The sequence below is a fragment of the Mixophyes fleayi genome, chromosome 7 (genome assembly GCF_038048845.1).
Source record: "Mixophyes fleayi isolate aMixFle1 chromosome 7, aMixFle1.hap1, whole genome shotgun sequence".
Lineage (NCBI taxonomy): Eukaryota > Metazoa > Chordata > Amphibia > Anura > Limnodynastidae > Mixophyes > Mixophyes fleayi.
The window spans coordinates 77,411,920-77,432,162 of NC_134408.1; the positions used below are offsets into that span (position 1 = coordinate 77,411,920).

Below are 20,243 nucleotides of genomic sequence, written 5' to 3' on the forward strand. Positions count from 1 at the left end.
ATGAAATTCACAGAATAATGATCAGAGTAGTAGTAGCAGCATGGATGAACATACTTAAACACAGATTGCAGGGATGAAATTCACAGAATAATGATCAGAGTAGTAGTAGCAGCATGGATGAACATACTTAAACACAGATTGCAGGGATGAAATTCACAGAATAATGATCAGAGTAGTAGTAGCAGCATGGATGAACATACTTAAACACAGATTGCAGGGATGAAATTCACAGAATAATGATCAGAGTAGTAGTAGCAGCATGGATGAACATACCTGAAGATGAAAAGAGAAGAGAAAGATGAGGATTAGTTGCTGTGTTGTCTAACTGTGCATTTTCGTCCACTTTGTGAGAAAATCCCACTTAGTGCAGAAATCACACACGTCTAACCCCACATACGTCTCCCCATAGAATGAAGCTAAGATGTAGTCAGTCTAATTTAGGAATACACTACAGATGTGCTAATTGGTCAGCTAATCAAAGGAAAAGAAAACATTTGTGGGAAAGGATAGAGGAGGCCAGATACCTATCATAAATTAGGCAGCAATAAAAGACTGTGCCAACCTAAGTTTAAACAGATAACAGTTTCCTATAACATACTTAAACACAGATTGCAGGGATGAAATTCACAGAATAATGATCAGAGTAGTAGTAGCAGCATGGATGAACATACTTAAACACAGATTGCAGGGATGAAATTCACAGAATAATGATCAGAGTAGTAGTAGCAGCATGGATGAACATACTTAAACACAGATTGCAGGGATGAAATTCACAGAATAATGATCAGAGTAGTAGTAGCAGCATGGATGAACATACTTAAACACAGATTGCAGGGATGAAATTCACAGAATAATGATCAGAGTAGTAGTAGCAGCATGGATGAACATACTTAAACACAGATTGCAGGGATGAAATTCACAGAATAATGATCAGAGTAGTAGTAGCAGCATGGATGAACATACCTGAAGATGAAAAGAGAAGAGAAAGATGAGGATTAGTTGCTGTGTTGTCTAACTGTGCATTTTCGTCCACTTTGTGAGAAAATCCCACTTAGTGCAGAAATCACACACGTCTAACCCCACATACGTCTCCCCATAGAATGAAGCTAAGATGTAGTCAGTCTAATTTAGGAATACACTACAGATGTGCTAATTGGTCAGCTAATCAAAGGAAAAGAAAACATTTGTGGGAAAGGATAGAGGAGGCCAGATACCTATCATAAATTAGGCAGCAATAAAAGACTGTGCCAACCTAAGTTTAAACAGATAACAGTTTCCTATAACATACTTAAACACAGATTGCAGGGATGAAATTCACAGAATAATGATCAGAGTAGTAGTAGCAGCATGGATGAACATACTTAAACACAGATTGCAGGGATGAAATTCACAGAATAATGATCAGAGTAGTAGTAGCAGCATGGATGAACATACTTAAACACAGATTGCAGGGATGAAATTCACAGAATAATGATCAGAGTAGTAGTAGCAGCATGGATGAACATACTTAAACACAGATTGCAGGGATGAAATTCACAGAATAGTGATCAGAGTAGTAGTAGCAGCATGGATGAACATACCTGAAGATGAAAAGAGAAGAGAAAGATGAGGATTAGTTGCTGTGTTGTCTAACTGTGCATTTTCGTCCACTTTGTGAGAAAATCCCACTTAGTGCAGAAATCACACACGTCTAACCCCACATACGTCTCCCCATAGAATGAAGCTAAGATGTAGTCAGTCTAATTTAGGAATACACTACAGATGTGCTAATTGGTCAGCTAATCAAAGGAAAAGAAAACATTTGTGGGAAAGGATAGAGGAGGCCAGATACCTATCATAAATTAGGCAGCAATAAAAGACTGTGCCAACCTAAGTTTAAACAGATAACAGTTTCCTATAACATACTTAAACACAGATTGCAGGGATGAAATTCACAGAATAATGATCAGAGTAGTAGTAGCAGCATGGATGAACATACTTAAACACAGATTGCAGGGATGAAATTCACAGAATAATGATCAGAGTAGTAGTAGCAGCATGGATGAACATACTTAAACACAGATTGCAGGGATGAAATTCACAGAATAATGATCAGAGTAGTAGTAGCAGCATGGATGAACATACTTAAACACAGATTGCAGGGATGAAATTCACAGAATAATGATCAGAGTAGTAGTAGCAGCATGGATGAACATACTTAAACACAGATTGCAGGGATGAAATTCACAGAATAATGATCAGAGTAGTAGTAGCAGCATGGATGAACATACCTGAAGATGAAAAGAGAAGAGAAAGATGAGGATTAGTTGCTGTGTTGTCTAACTGTGCATTTTCGTCCACTTTGTGAGAAAATCCCACTTAGTGCAGAAATCACACACGTCTAACCCCACATACGTCTCCCCATAGAATGAAGCTAAGATGTAGTCAGTCTAATTTAGGAATACACTACAGATGTGCTAATTGGTCAGCTAATCAAAGGAAAAGAAAACATTTGTGGGAAAGGATAGAGGAGGCCAGATACCTATCATAAATTAGGCAGCAATAAAAGACTGTGCCAACCTAAGTTTAAACAGATAACAGTTTCCTATAACATACTTAAACACAGATTGCAGGGATGAAATTCACAGAATAATGATCAGAGTAGTAGTAGCAGCATGGATGAACATACTTAAACACAGATTGCAGGGATGAAATTCACAGAATAATGATCAGAGTAGTAGTAGCAGCATGGATGAACATACTTAAACACAGATTGCAGGGATGAAATTCACAGAATAATGATCAGAGTAGTAGTAGCAGCATGGATGAACATACTTAAACACAGATTGCAGGGATGAAATTCACAGAATAATGATCAGAGTAGTAGTAGCAGCATGGATGAACATACTTAAACACAGATTGCAGGGATGAAATTCACAGAATAATGATCAGAGTAGTAGTAGCAGCATGGATGAACATACTTAAACACAGATTGCAGGGATGAAATTCACAGAATAATGATCAGAGTAGTAGTAGCAGCATGGATGAACATACTTAAACACAGATTGCAGGGATGAAATTCACAGAATAATGATCAGAGTAGTAGTAGCAGCATGGATGAACATACCTGAAGATGAAAAGAGAAGAGAAAGATGAGGATTAGTTGCTGTGTTGTCTAACTGTGCATTTTCGTCCACTTTGTGAGAAAATCCCACTTAGTGCAGAAATCACACACGTCTAACCCCACATACGTCTCCCCATAGAATGAAGCTAAGATGTAGTCAGTCTAATTTAGGAATACACTACAGATGTGCTAATTGGTCAGCTAATCAAAGGAAAAGAAAACATTTGTGGGAAAGGATAGAGGAGGCCAGATACCTATCATAAATTAGGCAGCAATAAAAGACTGTGCCAACCTAAGTTTAAACAGATAACAGTTTCCTATAACATACTTAAACACAGATTGCAGGGATGAAATTCACAGAATAATGATCAGAGTAGTAGTAGCAGCATGGATGAACATACTTAAACACAGATTGCAGGGATGAAATTCACAGAATAATGATCAGAGTAGTAGTAGCAGCATGGATGAACATACTTAAACACAGATTGCAGGGATGAAATTCACAGAATAATGATCAGAGTAGTAGTAGCAGCATGGATGAACATACTTAAACACAGATTGCAGGGATGAAATTCACAGAATAATGATCAGAGTAGTAGTAGCAGCATGGATGAACATACTTAAACACAGATTGCAGGGATGAAATTCACAGAATAATGATCAGAGTAGTAGTAGCAGCATGGATGAACATACCTGAAGATGAAAAGAGAAGAGAAAGATGAGGATTAGTTGCTGTGTTGTCTAACTGTGCATTTTCGTCCACTTTGTGAGAAAATCCCACTTAGTGCAGAAATCACACACGTCTAACCCCACATACGTCTCCCCATAGAATGAAGCTAAGATGTAGTCAGTCTAATTTAGGAATACACTACAGATGTGCTAATTGGTCAGCTAATCAAAGGAAAAGAAAACATTTGTGGGAAAGGATAGAGGAGGCCAGATACCTATCATAAATTAGGCAGCAATAAAAGACTGTGCCAACCTAAGTTTAAACAGATAACAGTTTCCTATAACATACTTAAACACAGATTGCAGGGATGAAATTCACAGAATAATGATCAGAGTAGTAGTAGCAGCATGGATGAACATACTTAAACACAGATTGCAGGGATGAAATTCACAGAATAATGATCAGAGTAGTAGTAGCAGCATGGATGAACATACTTAAACACAGATTGCAGGGATGAAATTCACAGAATAATGATCAGAGTAGTAGTAGCAGCATGGATGAACATACTTAAACACAGATTGCAGGGATGAAATTCACAGAATAATGATCAGAGTAGTAGTAGCAGCATGGATGAACATACTTAAACACAGATTGCAGGGATGAAATTCACAGAATAATGATCAGAGTAGTAGTAGCAGCATGGATGAACATACCTGAAGATGAAAAGAGAAGAGAAAGATGAGGATTAGTTGCTGTGTTGTCTAACTGTGCATTTTCGTCCACTTTGTGAGAAAATCCCACTTAGTGCAGAAATCACACACGTCTAACCCCACATACGTCTCCCCATAGAATGAAGCTAAGATGTAGTCAGTCTAATTTAGGAATACACTACAGATGTGCTAATTGGTCAGCTAATCAAAGGAAAAGAAAACATTTGTGGGAAAGGATAGAGGAGGCCAGATACCTATCATAAATTAGGCAGCAATAAAAGACTGTGCCAACCTAAGTTTAAACAGATAACAGTTTCCTATAACATACTTAAACACAGATTGCAGGGATGAAATTCACAGAATAATGATCAGAGTAGTAGTAGCAGCATGGATGAACATACTTAAACACAGATTGCAGGGATGAAATTCACAGAATAATGATCAGAGTAGTAGTAGCAGCATGGATGAACATACTTAAACACAGATTGCAGGGATGAAATTCACAGAATAATGATCAGAGTAGTAGTAGCAGCATGGATGAACATACTTAAACACAGATTGCAGGGATGAAATTCACAGAATAATGATCAGAGTAGTAGTAGCAGCATGGATGAACATACTTAAACACAGATTGCAGGGATGAAATTCACAGAATAATGATCAGAGTAGTAGTAGCAGCATGGATGAACATACTTAAACACAGATTGCAGGGATGAAATTCACAGAATAATGATCAGAGTAGTAGTAGCAGCATGGATGAACATACTTAAACACAGATTGCAGGGATGAAATTCACAGAATAATGATCAGAGTAGTAGTAGCAGCATGGATGAACATACTTAAACACAGATTGCAGGGATGAAATTCACAGAATAATGATCAGAGTAGTAGTAGCAGCATGGATGAACATACTTAAACACAGATTGCAGGGATGAAATTCACAGAATAATGATCAGAGTAGTAGTAGCAGCATGGATGAACATACTTAAACACAGATTGCAGGGATGAAATTCACAGAATAATGATCAGAGTAGTAGTAGCAGCATGGATGAACATACCTGAAGATGAAAAGAGAAGAGAAAGATGAGGATTAGTTGCTGTGTTGTCTAACTGTGCATTTTCGTCCACTTTGTGAGAAAATCCCACTTATTCAGAAATCACACACGTCTAACCCCACATACGTCTCCCCATAGAATGATTATGCTGTGTACCAATCAGCGATGATGCTCGCAGAGAATGGAGCATTGTGGGTGATGCCTATTCGTGTATAATAACCTTGTGTATGGATTTTTTTTTCTATAACTTTAACCCATTCATGACCATTACATATGAAGGGATTTTACGATTCTTCTGAGCTGTACATTCGTTCACATATACGGTAATTTCTTTCTGATTGGTGCATACATGTGTATTTGCATTGGTTTATTGTACAGCACAGATGGGACATATGTTTATTTTTATTATACCCAAACAGAACACAATGGCTTACGAAAGAAATGCTGACCTAATTAGGGATTTTATTAAGACCTACAGGGCTCACCCATGTTTGTGGAAAGCCAAATCCAAAGAGTATTCTAACAGAATGATGCGAAACATGGCGATGCATGAGTTTATAAAAGCATGTCTCCCATATCACCCTGGAGCAACTGTTGAATGGGCAAAAAGCAAGATCCAGAACCTTAGGACTGTGTATAAAAAATAATTAAATAAAGTTGAAGCAGCCAAAAAATCAGGAGCTGCAGCTGAAGACGTGTATGTGCCAAAGCTATCGTACTTTGATCTGTTACACTTTGTGAGGGACCAAGAAACACCACGAACGTCCACTAGCAGCATGCCCACAGACAGCAGTTCATCCACAGAGGTAGAGCAAGCATATGATATACCTGCAAGTGGCACAGTAAGTACAGTACATTATGATGTTGCCATGTAACAGATTTATTCATGTTTAAAGAATCAACAACACAATAACAATACATAACATGTATAAAAACAGTTGTCATAAGCAATAATTCTGCCATGGCACGACACCATCAATGTTGAAATACGTAAGGTACGCTTCCCGATTTAATTTTGCCAATGTACTACTATTTTTAGAGTGTCCACACTCTAATGGTGTCAAACCCACTACCTCCATGTCCTTGGCATTACTTTCCACATTGGCCTGAGTGGTACGTCCACTGTTGCTTTTACGCCATAGAAAGTTATGCAGAACACAACAGGCCATCACTACTTTGTCGACTTTGTCCAAACGCAGGTTTATTGCAGAATGAAAAACTCGGAACCTGTTACTTAGAATCCCAAAGGCATTTTCAACTACACGCCGAGCATGTGACAGTCTGTAATTAAATATACGCCTTTCAATGCTCAGATTTCTTTGTGGGTATGGTTTTAAAACATTGTCATCTGCCACAAACACAAAATTTAGTCCATATTTTGTGCTACTCCGCGATGGAAGGTTATTATTAAGGGCATTGTTTTGTAGTTTTATATGGAAGGTAGTATTCTCCAATGCACCTCCATCTGAGACTCTTCCATTTTTTCCAATGTCCACAAATAGGAATTCATAGTTCGCATCCACTATGGCCATTGAAATAATGCTAAAAAATCCTTTGTAATTATAGTAGAAAGATCCACTGTTTGATGGTGGCATAATTCGGACATGTTTGCCATCAATGGCACCAACGCAGTTTGGTAAATTCCATAATCTCTCAAAGTCTTCCACTATCACTTTCCAGTCTTCCTCTGTCGATGGAAACTGAAACATAAAGATGTGTAAATAGATTACATTTGAACATGCATGCAATTGCATTCCCTCATTCGTTTGCTCTTTTTCAGCCTGCACTACTGTCTGATGGGCTCTTGCTGGATGTTGAAGGGCAGGAAGCTACAACAAGAACTTCACGTGAAAGCCAAGTAACTGCTGACAGCCAGGACAAGACCCAAGCTGGTACACTAGCAAAATACAATCAGAAACGAAAGAGACGCAGAATAAAGGAAATACTAGAAACTGATGTACTAACAGAAAAGATGCTTGATTGCGCTAACACTTTGATAACAAAAACAAAGGAACAGGACACATTTAATTTCCTGGGAGCAACAATAGCTAGCAAAATGAGAAGTAGTAGTAAGTGCATACAAGATGAAATGGAGCAGCTGCTGTGCGACCTTATGTGTAGGGCTACCCCTGAAGATTTGTGGCCGGACACAGTTATTTCCCCATCTAACCGCAGACACAATCAATCATACACATTTCACACAGCACAGTTGCAGCATGCTACCATGGGCGGACAAAGCGTAATGTCTCAACCGCCCCCTCCTGCTTCACACCCTCCAGTCCACCCCCTCCTGCTTCACACCCTCCAGTCCATTGGCCTCTCCGGTACCGTCCTCTCCTGGTTCAACTCTTACATTGCTGACCGTTCCTTCTCTGTTTCCACCTCTGAGTCTCTCTCCCCCTCTTCCTCCCTTCCTGTCGGGGTCCCTCAGGGCTCTGTCCTTGGACCCTTACTATTTTCACTATACACCTCTTCTCTGGGTGCACTCATCAGCTCCTTCGGCCTCAAGTACCACCTTTATGCTGATGACCACACCCCACTCTACCTTTCTTCTCCTGATCTCTCTCCCTCCCTTCTCTCCAGGGTATCCGCATGCCTCTCTGCCATCTCCTCCTGGATGTCCTCTAGATTTCTTAAACTCAATCTTGCTAAAACTGAACTCATTGTCTTTCCTCCCTCTCGTACTTCCTTCCCCTCTGACCTCTCTATCACTGTTGACAACTCCTCTATCTCCCCTGTTCCCCAACTCCGCTGCTTAGGTGTCATCCTCGACTCCTCTCTCTCCTTTGCCCCTCACATTCACTCTCTTGCCAAATCCTGCCATTTCAAGCTTCGCAACATTGCCCGCATTCGGCCCTTCCTCTCCCAGGATGCCACCAAATCTCTCGTCCACTCTCTGATTATCTCCCGCTTGGACTACTGCAACCTTCTCCTTATCGGCCTCCCCCTCTCTCATCTCGCTCCTCTTAGATCTGTATTTAACGCTGCTGCTAGGCTTATTTTCCTCTCTCGCTGTTCCACCTCTGTCTCCCCACTCTACCAAGCCCTTCACTGGCTCCCCTTTCCCTACAGAATCCTTTTCAAGCTCCTCACTCTCACTTACAAGGCCCTCGCCAACTCCACTGCTCTCTACATCTCTAACCTTATCTCTATTCACACTCCCTCCCGCCCTCTGCGATCGTCCAATGATCGTCGCCTCTCTTCCCCCGATTACCTCCTCTCACGCATGTATCCAAGACTTCTCCCGCGCCGCTTCCCTCCATTGGAACAAGCTCCCCCGCTCCATCAGAACTTCCCCTAATTTGTCCTCTTTCAAACGAACATTAAAAACCCACCTTTTCCTAAAAGTCTTCCAGTCTCATGCCTAAACTCCCACTGGTCAGCTTCCTCTCTTTCTCATCCCTTCTTCCCTTCTCCCCCTTCCTCGACTCCGTCTCTCCCGTCTCATCCATGTGTCTGTCTGTCTTCCCCTCCCTTTAGATTGTACGCTCCTTTGAGCAGGGCTCTCCTACCTCCTGTTTCCATCACTTTTAACTGTGCTCTCCAGCTACTCAGTTCACCTCCTCTCTAAACCTCTGCCCTCTGTCTCCTCTCGCTTCTCTCCGCTCCCCTCAGTGACTCTTTACCTGTCATCCGTGCCCACCCTCTTGGGCCATAGTTACCTGCCTGTACTCACTTTTCCCCTCCCTCTCTTTCTTGCTGTGACTGAGCCCCCAGAGTTATAGTGATTACTGTTACTTGTAATGTGCTGTTTCACCTTGTACTGTGCCATTGTTTGTCCTTGTACGGCGCTACGGATACTTTGTGGCGCCTTATAAATAAAAATTAATAATAATAATAACCGTGTATGACATCCACACCAATAGCATCAGGAAGGATGCCACATTACGCTGGGGACACATTGGGAATGGACACAAGCGAAATTTTGCACTACCAACAATTATAAACTGTTGCTCTGGTCCAAATAATTAATGCATTGCATGTTACAAGTTAAATGTATTTTTACAATTTTATATATGGTAATATGTATGTTAATAAACCGCTATTTTTACAATAAATACTATTGCTTTTCACCAACCTTCATATACTGCTCACTGAGAACTTCGATGATAGCATCACAGGTGTCAGGTATTATCATGCTAAGAGCTTGAGGTGAAATAGCCGTGCTGTATTTAAGATCTGCCAGTGTTCTCCCTGTTGCCAAAAATCTTAGTGTTGCCACCAGTCTTTGCTCTGGCGGTATGGGTCTCCTTAAATGAGTGTTCTCCCTCTGGATGAGAGGGGTTACTAGTTGGAGCAGTTCCTGAAAAGTGGAATCATTCATACAAAGAAAATTCATCTGGGTTGTTGTGCCGTATCTCCTGTAGCAGGGGCATATGAGAGAACGTGTCTCTCCTCTTGAACCAATCTTTGCTCCAACAAGATCTACTCTTTCTCCTTCTTTCTCTTTGGTTCCGTACTTGCAGTCTTCCTGCCACAGCAAGCAGGAAAAGTGCATTTGCTTGTTCTTGTACTACTGTAGCCATTGAAGGTTTACAAATAGGAATGAATGAAGAGACAGTGTAGCCTTCTGTTTTATGCTGTTTTGGGAGTTAACTATAGCGAAAGCTCTGCCCTTTTATGCTAATGTCTTTGGTATCTCGTTACATGCCCCGCAAATGTTGCCTCAGTGTGTACGAAATTGCAATCATTGTTCACGACAACACGGCTGTAAAATTTGCTAAAGGGACGTCCGCTCTTCCCTTTATCGTCCTAAACAAGGCTAGTGTGTATGCAGTCCATGGACCTAGCGATCGGACCATCGATCGCATGTAAAATCAATCGGCATAAAAAGTTGGTGGAAATTTCTGTAGTGTGTATCTAGCTTTAGTCAGCTGTTGATTCATGTAAGGCACAGAGAGATTAACTCTCACTGATAATTAGCTCTAGAAAACAATACTGAAGATTCCTCCGTTTGCAACTTCTTAAGTCAACATAATTAGCAGACTAAGTACCATTAGCAATCTGCTTGTCAGCTGCTATTGAGACATATAAGGAACGGAGAAGTTGTTTCTCGATAGTGACTGATTTTAGAACATACTACTGTGATTCCTTCATTTATATAGCCCCTTGATTCAGTAGGATAAGCAGTCTAAATACCATTGACATTAGTTCGATATGATTAACAGTCCAATTTGCATTGTTTGTATGCCTGTCTGATTTTATTCAAACATATAAAGCATGGAGAAGCTAATTGTATATTCCTCCGTTTATAGCTTGTTAACTTAATATCATTAACGGTTTTAGATAGTGCTAGCGATCTGCTTATCAGTTATTTGTTCAGACATATATGGCACATAGAGATTAACTCTCAATAGAAGTTAATTTTATGATGTGATATTGAGGTGCCTCCGTTTGCAATCTGTTAGTTAAGTATAATTATCAGTCTGAATAACGCTGGCAATTTGCTTGTCAGCTATTGTTGAAATATACACAAACAAAAGGGCTAATTCTTAGTAGTGGCTAAATTTAGAATGCAATACTGTGATTCGTTTTTAGCCTGTTAGTTCAGTATAATGTGCAATCTAAAAGACACTGTCCGTCTGCCTGTCAGCTATCCTTGGTCAGCTGTTGATTCATGTAAGGCACAGAGAGATTAACTCTCACTGGTAATTAGCTCTAAAAAACAATGCTGAAGATTCCTCCGTTTGCAACTTCTTAAGTCAACATAATTAGCAGACTAAGTAACATTAGCAATCTGCTTGTCAGCTGCTATTGAGACATATAAGGAACGGATAAATTGTTTCTCGATAGTGACTGAATTTAGAACATACTACTGTGATTCCTTCATTTATATAGCCCCTTGATTCAGTAGGATAAGCAGTCTAAATACCATTCACAGTCTGCCTGTCAGTTATCGTTAGAACGTATAAGGCATGGAAACTGATTCTTGTTAATAGCTAGGTATAAAGATTCCCTAGTGCATTCCTTCATTCATATAGCCTGTTGTCTAGCAGCATTAATAGTCTGCCTGTCAGCTATCGTACAAATGTGAAAGATAATTTCTATCTATATAGAGACGTTAGGCTCCTTTAATATTATATGACAGGTACACAGAGCAAAACGCTGATGCGCATTTCGCTAGTTTAGCTTTATTAAGGCAAAAAAAAAAAAAGATATACAGCAGTGCACATAACTGTCACATGTGATTAGTATACAGTATACATAGTATACTAATCACATGTGACAGTTATGTGCACTGCTATATAACTTTTTAATACCTGGTGTCAATGGCCATATTCATATTATATGTACCTAGTGGTTTAATAAATTAATTTTATTGAAGTGTTTTACCTAGCGCTCCTATTTTCTCTTGTGCATTTGTTACACAGTCGGCAGCCTCTTTGGGATGTCAGATGTTGAGGTGGTATGTCGCTATCGGCTACCACCTCATGTCAAAATGCATTGTGAAGAGTGACCTTGAGCCTTTGCGCAACATTCCGACAGCAATACTAACCGCTGACTAAACTCTTGGCAGTAGTGCATTTCTGTGTGTCTGATTCATGCCAGACCACAGTGGGTGTCGTGGCAGGATTGTTCCAGGCAACCACAGTCGTGTACTGAAAGTTGTCCTGATGCTTTCCTGATGCTCAGCAATCAATTTATCCATCTGCCACCCAATGAGGAGTCCCTTGTGCCCATAAAGCACAAGGGACTCCTCATTGAGTGGCACTCCTCATTGAGACTCCTTCAGCGTCTCTGTGTCCCCCTTTTCTCTTTCAGCGTCTATCTGTGTCCCCCTTTTCTCCTTCAGCATCTCTGTGTCCCCCTCCTCTCCTTCAGCGTCCTTCTGGGTGTCTCTCTGTGTCCCCCTCCTCTCCTTCAGCGTCTCTCTGTGTCCCCCTCCGCTCCTTCAGCATCTCTCTGTGTCCCCCTTTTCTCCTTCAGCGTCTCTCTGTGTCCCCCTCCTCTCCTTCAGCGTCTCTCTGTGTCCCCCTTTTCTCCTTCAGCGTCTCTCTGTATCCCCCTTTTCTCCTTCAGCGTCTGTTTCCCACTCCTCTCCTTCAGCGTCTCTCTGTGTCCCCCTCCTCTCCTTCAGCGTCTCTCGGTGTCCCCCTTTTCTCCTTCAGCGTCTCTCTGTGTCCCCCTTTTCTCCTTCAGCGTCTTTGTGTCCCCCTCCTCTCCTTCAGCGTCTCTCTGTGTCCCCCTCCTCTCCTTCAGCATCTCTCTGTGTCCCCCTTTTCTCCTTCAGCGTCTCTCTGTGTCCCCCTTTGCTCCTTCAGTGTCTCTCTGTGTCCCTCTTTTCTCCTTCAGCGTCTCTGTGTCCCCCTCCTCTCCTTCAGCGTCTCTCTCTCTCTGCCCCCCTTCACTCTCTGTTCCTTTACTTACCTTCTTCTACATTTTCTGCTGTCTTCTTTTCCGATGTCTTCTCTCTGCTGCTGCTCCTGCTCCTCACTGACACTGTTGGACGTGACGACGTCACGCCAGGCAGTCAGTAAGAAGTTGAGAACAGTGAGGAGGATCCGGCGCTGGATGGGTAAGTTCTTTTTTTTTTTCCTTTTTTTTCCCCGAGGGCGATCGCGGCACCCCTGTGATAGCGCCGTGGCACCCCAGGGAGTCGTGGCACACACTTTGGGAACCGCTGCCCTAGTGCATTCCTTCGTTCATATAGCCTGTTGTCTAGGTATAGTAAGTTATCTGAACAGCATTAATAGTCTGCCTGTCAGCTATCGTACAAATGTGAAAGATAATTTCTATCTATATAGAGACGGTAGGCTCCTTTAATATTATAGGACAGGTACACAGAGCAAAACGCAGACGTGCGTTTCGCTAGTTTAGCTTTATCAAGGCAAAAAAAAAAAAAGATATATAGCAGTGCACATAACTGTCACATGTGATTAGTATACAGTATACATAGTATATCACATGTGACAGTTATGTGCACCATTATGTAACTTTTTAATACCTGGTGTCTATGGCCATATTCACATTATATGTACCTAGTGGTTTTATAAATTAATTTTATTGAAGTGTTTTACCTAGCGCTCCTATTTTCTCTTGTGCATTTGTTACACAGTCGGCAGCCTCTTTGGGATGTCAGATGTTGAGGTGATATGTCGCTATCGGCTACCACCTCATGTCAAAATGCATTGTGCAGAGTGACCTTGAGCCTTTGCGCAACATTCTGACAGCAATACTAACCGCTGACTAAACTCTTGGCAGTAGTGCCTTTCTGTGTGTCTGATTCATGCCAGACCACAGTGGGTGTCGTGGCCGGATTGTTCCAGGCAACCACAGTCGTGTACTGAAAGTTGTCCTGATGCTTTCCTGATGCTTAACAATCAATTTATCCATCTGCCACTCAATGAGGAGTCCCTTGTGCCCATAAAGCGTCACTTTGCCATCAAAGCTGGCTCTCCGCACGTTATAGGTGCAATAGAGGATTTTTTTCCAATAGAAAACGTTTCCACTCAATCGATATCCAGCTAAGCACTTCTGCCTTACAGCACTGGGGTCATGAGTTCAATTCCCGATAATGGCCTTATCTGTGAGGAGTTTGTATGTTCTCCCCGTGTTTGCATGGGTTTCCTCCGGGTGCTCCGGTTTCCTCCCACATTCCAAAAACATACTGGTAGGTTAATTGGCTGCTAACAAATTGTCCCTAGTCAGTGTGTGTGTCTGTCTGTGTATGTGTGTGTTAGGGAATTTAGACTGTACGCTCCAATGGGGCAGGGACTGATGTGAGTGAGTTCTCTGTACAGTGCAGCGGAATTATTGGCGCTATATAAATAAATGGTTATGATGATGATGATGATATGTGATGCATCTCTTCAGACTTGATGCCTGGTTGATAAATGGCCAGGAAATACCCATGACCAATTTAACTTCAGACTATCAGGCATGTGGCGTAGATTACAACAGTGGCAATGAGGTGCCAGGCCACCTAGAGATGCATGGCTATTAGATACTTTTTTCAATCACATCAGCATTTAGAATTAGGCCTTTGTTGTCATAAATAGATTGGTATACCTTGTACTAATAAATGGTAGGTCTAGTACCTTTGCAAAAATGTAAAACACTTTCCATTATGGTGTATTGTATTCCAATCAATTGTGGACTAATGTAGTATTATGTAAAAATATCTCCCTAATTGTTTGTATGATTTGGGTAACATTACTCATATGTAATTCGCATACAGTTCCATGTATATCTCTACCATATCCCTTATAGAACGGTTGCCTTGATCATGACTAGTCTGGTGGAGCACTTATGTATGCACCGGATATTGTGTGCAACATCAAAGCTCTCTGTGATATTTCATAACATTGTCATCAGGATTAAGGTTCATTGGGTGGAAGAGGCAGAGATTGCTGGTCAGGAGGAAGATAACCTCCTTCCTAGTCCTCCAGATTATTTTGCCTTCAAGGCACATGTAATTTCCTCTTACTTTACATGTAAGTACTTTTTAGATTACTTAAAATCTAATAGAAACAGATAGATAACTCCAAAGGCGCAAATAAAATAGTATGCACTGTGGTAAGTGAAATGATAAATTATTTATAAATGAATGGATTAAAATCACAATAACAGATATAAATAAGGTCAAACAATGATAATCTTAAAATTGGAATTTGGATCCTGGCCAAATACAGTTTTCATTTATAGAAAAGCAAGCCCTTGGTATAGGACACTAATCCAAAAATGCAGTTTAAAAGGCTATGCCAATGTTAGTATTCGAGTAAGAGCTCAGAGAACATGTCATAACCATTCAGCAATCCGGTCGATGATACAGATAAAATGTCTTAACTGTGATAATATAAAAAAATGGAGTGAATGAAAGAGATGTTTTCAGCGCTATTGGTATCTCATAAGACATATAGGGGTATATTCAATTAGCTTTCCGGTCAGCGGGATCGCGCCGGAACGGGCCGCGTAGTCAATACACAGTACAGCAATAACGTGGATTTTCGTTCACAGCCCAAAGCTGGGTTCCGGTTCGCAGTAACGTGCGTTACCGCGGAAAGTGCGTGTTATTGCCGGTATTACGGTACCGCAATAATGCAGATTTTCGTTCGCAACCCTGTGGGCTGCGAACAAAAATCCACGTTATTGCGGTAATGTGGATTAAGTTTCGCGGCTGTTCCGGCGCGATCCCGCGGACCGGAAAGCTAATTGAATATGCCCCATAATGTGTTAGTTACACATGTAATACAAAAATATGACATAGTGCCACCAAAATAATAATAATGAGTGGTGATAAACACTTCAGCTGAGCTTTTTCTAATTAGTGCTCACGTAATTTCCCACATAAATTCAAACTTGAATAAGGTCAGGAAATATTCAGTCTATAAAACATCCAATAAAAACAATGATAACACTTACAGTATATATATATATATATATATATATATATATATATATATATATATATATATATGTGTGTGTCTGTGTATATATATATATATATATATATATATAGAGTTATACACTGACCTATATATTTCTTGAAGGAGAAGTGACAGTTGGGAGTGGTTGATGGTTGCCGGGGGTGACAGTGGGGAGTTTTTAACACCTTAAGTAGCTTGATGAAGGATGTGGCGATGAAGATGAAGGATGAGGTGATGGAGAAAAATGATGAGGTGGTGACATGTGGACAAAACCACGTTAAAAAAGGGCGCTTGCATCGGGAAGTAACGCTCTTCCCCTGAGGAGGAGGCCCAAATGCATGACAAGAACCTTTTTAACACCTTAAGTAGCTTGATTTGACTAGAATGCATGAGTATCATGCACGGGTTAACTTGTATACATATATGTGAATATATATATAAATATATATATGTGTGTATATATATATATATATATATATATGTGTGTGTGTATATATATATATATACATATATATATATATATATATATATATTAGAGATGAGCGCACTTGGATTTCTGAAATCCGAGCCCACCCGAACGTTGCCGATCCGAGTCGGATCCGAGACAGATCCGGGTATTGGCGCCAAATTCAGATCTAAAACTGAGGCTCTGACTCATAATCCCGTTGTCGGATCTCGCGATACTCGGATCCTATAAATTCCCCGCTAGTCGTCGCCATCTTCACTCGGGCATTGATCAGGGTAGAGGGAGGGTGTGTTAGGTGGTCCTCTGTCCTGGTAGATCTCGTGCTGTGCTGTTTAGTTCTGTTCTATGCTGTTTAGTTCTGTGCTGTGCTGTGCTGTGTTCTGCAGTATCAGTCCAGTGGTGCTGTGTGCTGTGCTCTGTCCTTCTGAGGTCAGTGGTGCTGCTGGGTCCTGTGCTGTGTCCTGTTCAGTCCAGTGGTGCTGTGTCCTGTGCTCTGTGCTTCTAAGGGCATAGTTATTTCCCCATTATTCCCAAGTTTTTAAAAAATTAAAAAAAAGTAAAATAAAAAAAAAAATTAAAAAAAAAAATATATAATTATAACCAAATTTACAAAACCAATCCAGCAGTATAAGCCCATTGGTACTGCAATATTACCAAGTTCACACATTCAGCAGTAAAAGTCCAGTGGTACTGCAATATTACAAAGTTCACACATTCTGCAGTATCAGTCCAGTGGTGCTGTGTCCTGTGCTCTGTCCTGCTGAGTTCCGTAGTGCTGCTGGGTCCTGTGCTGTGTCCTGTTCAGTCCAGTGGTGCTGTGTCCTGTGCTCTGTGCTTCTAAGGGCATAGTTATTTCCCCATTATTCCCAAGTTTTTAAAAATTAAAAAAAAAATTATAAAAAATATTAAAATTAAAAATTAAAAAAAAAAGTAATTATAACCAAATTTGCAAAACCAATCCAGCAGTATAAGTCCATTGGTACTGCAATATTACCAAGTTCACACATTCTGCAGTATCTTGTGCTACATATAATGGAGACCAAAAATTTGGAGGATAAAGTAGGGAAAGATCAAGACCCACTTCCTCCTAATGCTGAAGCTGCTGCCACTAGTCATGACATAGACGATGAAATGCCATCAACGTCGTCTTCCAAGCCCGATGCCCAATCTCGTAGTACCGGGCATGTAAAATCCAAAAAGCCCAAGTTAAGAAAAAGTAGCAAAAAGAGAAACTTAAAATCATCTGAGGAGAAACGTAAAGTTGCCAATATGCCATTTACGACACGGAGTGGCAAGGAACGGCTTAGGCCCTGGCCCGTGTTCATGACTAGTGGTTCAGCTTCACCCACGGATCTTATCCCTCCTCCTCCTCCCTCCCCTCCAAAAAATTGAAGAGAGTTATGCTGTCAGCAACAAAACAGCAAACAACTCTGCCTTCTAAAGAGAAATTATCACAAATCCTCAAGGCGAGTCCAAGGGTGTTGGTGGTTGTCAAGCCTGACCTTCCCATCACTGTACGGGAAGAGGTGGCTCGGGAGGAGCCTATTGATGATGTAGCTGGCGCTGTGGAGGAACTTGATGATGAGGATGGTGATGTGGTTATTGTAAATGAGGCACCAGGGGGGGAAACAGCTGATGTCCATGGGATGAAAAAGCCCATCGTCATGCCTGGTCAGAAGACCAAAAAATGCACCTCTTCGGTCTGGAGTTATTTTTATCCAAATCCAGACAACCAATGTATGGCCATATGTAGCTTATGTAAAGCTCAAATAAGCAGGGGTAAGGATCTTGCCCACCTAGGAACATCCTCCCTTATACGTCACCTGAATAACCTTCATAGTTCAGTGGTTAGTTCAGGAACTGGGGCTAGGACCCTCATCGGTACAGGGACACCTAAATCCCGTGGTCCAGTTGGATACACACCAGCAACACCCTCCTCGTCAACTTCCTCCACAATCTCCATCAGATTCAGTCCTGCAGCCCAAGTCAGCAGCCAGACTGAGTCCTCCTCAATACAGGATTCATCCGAGGAATTCTGCAGCGGTACGCCTACTACTGCCACTGCTGCTGTTGCTGCTGTTAGTCGGTCATCTTCCCAGAGGGGAAGTCGTAAGACCGCTAAGTCTTTCACAAAACAATTGACCGTCCAACAGTCGTTTGCCATGACCACAAAATACGATAGTAGTCACCCTATTGCAAAGCGTATAACTGCGGCTGTAACTGCAATGTTGGTGTTAGACGTGCGCCCGGTGTCCGCCATCAGTGGAGTGGGATTTAGAGGGTTGATGGAGGTATTGTGTCCCCGGTACCAAATCCCGTCGAGATTCCACTTCACTAGGCAGGCGATACCAAAAATGTACAGAGAAGTACGATCAAGTGTCCTCAGTGCTCTAAAAAATGCGGTTGTACCCACTGTCCACTTAACCACAGACATGTGGACAAGTGGTTCTGGGCAAACGAAGGACTATATGACTGTGACATCCCACTGGGTAGATGCATCCCCTTCCGCAGCAACAGCAACAGCTGTATCAGTAGCAGCATCTACAAAATGGCTGCTCGTGCAAAGGCAGGCAACATTGTGTATTACAGGCTTTAATAAGAGGCACAACGCTGACAACATATTAGAGAAACTGAGGGAAATTATCTCCCAGTGGCTTACCCCACTTAGACTCTCATGGGGATTTGTGGTGTCAGACAATGCCAGTAACATTGTGCGGGCATTAAATATGGGCAATTTCCAGCACGTCCCATGTTTTGCCCACACCATTAATTTGGGGGTGCAGCATTACCTCAAGAGTGATAGGGGTGTGCAGGAGATGCTTGCGGTGGCACGCAAAATTGCTGGACACTTTCGGCATTCAGCCAGTGCCTACCGCAGACTAGAGGCACATCAAAAAAGCATGAACCTGCCCTGCCATCACCTCAAACAAGAGTTTGTGACGCGCTGGAACTCCACCCTCTATATGCTGCAGAGGATGGAGGAGCAGCAAAAGGCTATTCAGGCCTACACAGCCACCTACGACATAGGCAAAGGAGTGGGGATGCGCCTCAGTCAAGCGCAGTGGAGACTGATTTCCGTGTTGTGCAAGGTTCTGCAGCCATTTGAACTTGCCACACGAGAAGTCAGTTCCGACACTGCCAGCTTGAGTCAGGTCATTCCCCTGATCAGGCTGTTGCAGAAGCAGCTGGAGAAAGTGAGGGAGGAGCTGGTAAGCCATTGCGATTACACCAAGCATGTAGCTCTTGTGGATGTAGCCCTTCGTACGCTTTGCCAGGATCAGAGGGTGGTCACTCTTTTAAAGTCAGAGGAATACATTCTGGCCACCGTGCTCGATCCTCGGTTTAAAGCGTATGTTGTGTCTCTGTTTCCGGCGGACACAAGTCTACAGCGGTGCAAAGACCTGCTGGTCAGGAGATTGTCCTCTGAAGAGGACCGTGACATGCCAACAGCTCCACCCTCATTTTCTTCCACATCTATGGCTGCGAGGAAAAAGCTCAGTTTTCCCAAAAGAGGCGCTGGCGGGGATGCTGATAACATCTGGTCCGGACTGAAGGACCTGCCAACCATTGCAGACATGTCTACTCTCGCTGCATTGGATGCTGTCACAATAGAAAAAATTGTGGATGATTACTTTGCTGACACCATCCAAGTAGACATGTCAGACAGTCCATATTGTTACTGGCAGGAAAAAAAGGCAGTTTGGAAGCCCCTATACAAACTGGCTCTATTTTACCTGAGTTGTCCCCCCTCCAGTGTGTACTCGGAAAGAGTTTTTAGTGCAGCGGGGAACCTGGTCAGTGAGCGGCGAAGGAGGTTGCTTCCTCATAACGTTGAAAAAATGATGTTTATAAAAATGAATAATCAATTCCTC

General features: G+C 41.8%; 2 protein-coding genes across 3 annotated transcripts in view; both read left to right on the forward strand.

Annotated features, from left to right (window-relative positions):
• The window catches only part of NAB1 (NGFI-A binding protein 1), a 613,281-nt gene that overhangs the window by 533,647 nt on the left and 59,391 nt on the right, over nt 1–20,243 (forward strand). Inside the window, exon 8 of one of the 2 annotated variants that reach the window (XM_075180003.1) lies at nt 5,958–9,596. The exons of the other annotated variant lie outside the window; for it this stretch is intronic. Within the exon in view, the coding sequence (XP_075036104.1) occupies nt 5,958–5,986 (29 nt within the window). The 3' untranslated portion in view covers nt 5,987–9,596. Of the gene's footprint in view, nt 1–5,957; nt 9,597–20,243 lie in introns of those variants that run through there. 2 annotated transcript variants of the gene reach the window in all.
• On the forward strand, nt 6,305–9,621 carry LOC142097822 (uncharacterized). Its single transcript, XM_075180007.1, has 2 exons — nt 6,305–6,380; nt 7,319–9,621. Exons 1-2 carry the CDS (start codon nt 6,315–6,317, stop codon nt 8,837–8,839), a joined length of 1,587 nt encoding a protein of 528 aa, XP_075036108.1. The 5' UTR covers nt 6,305–6,314; the 3' UTR covers nt 8,840–9,621.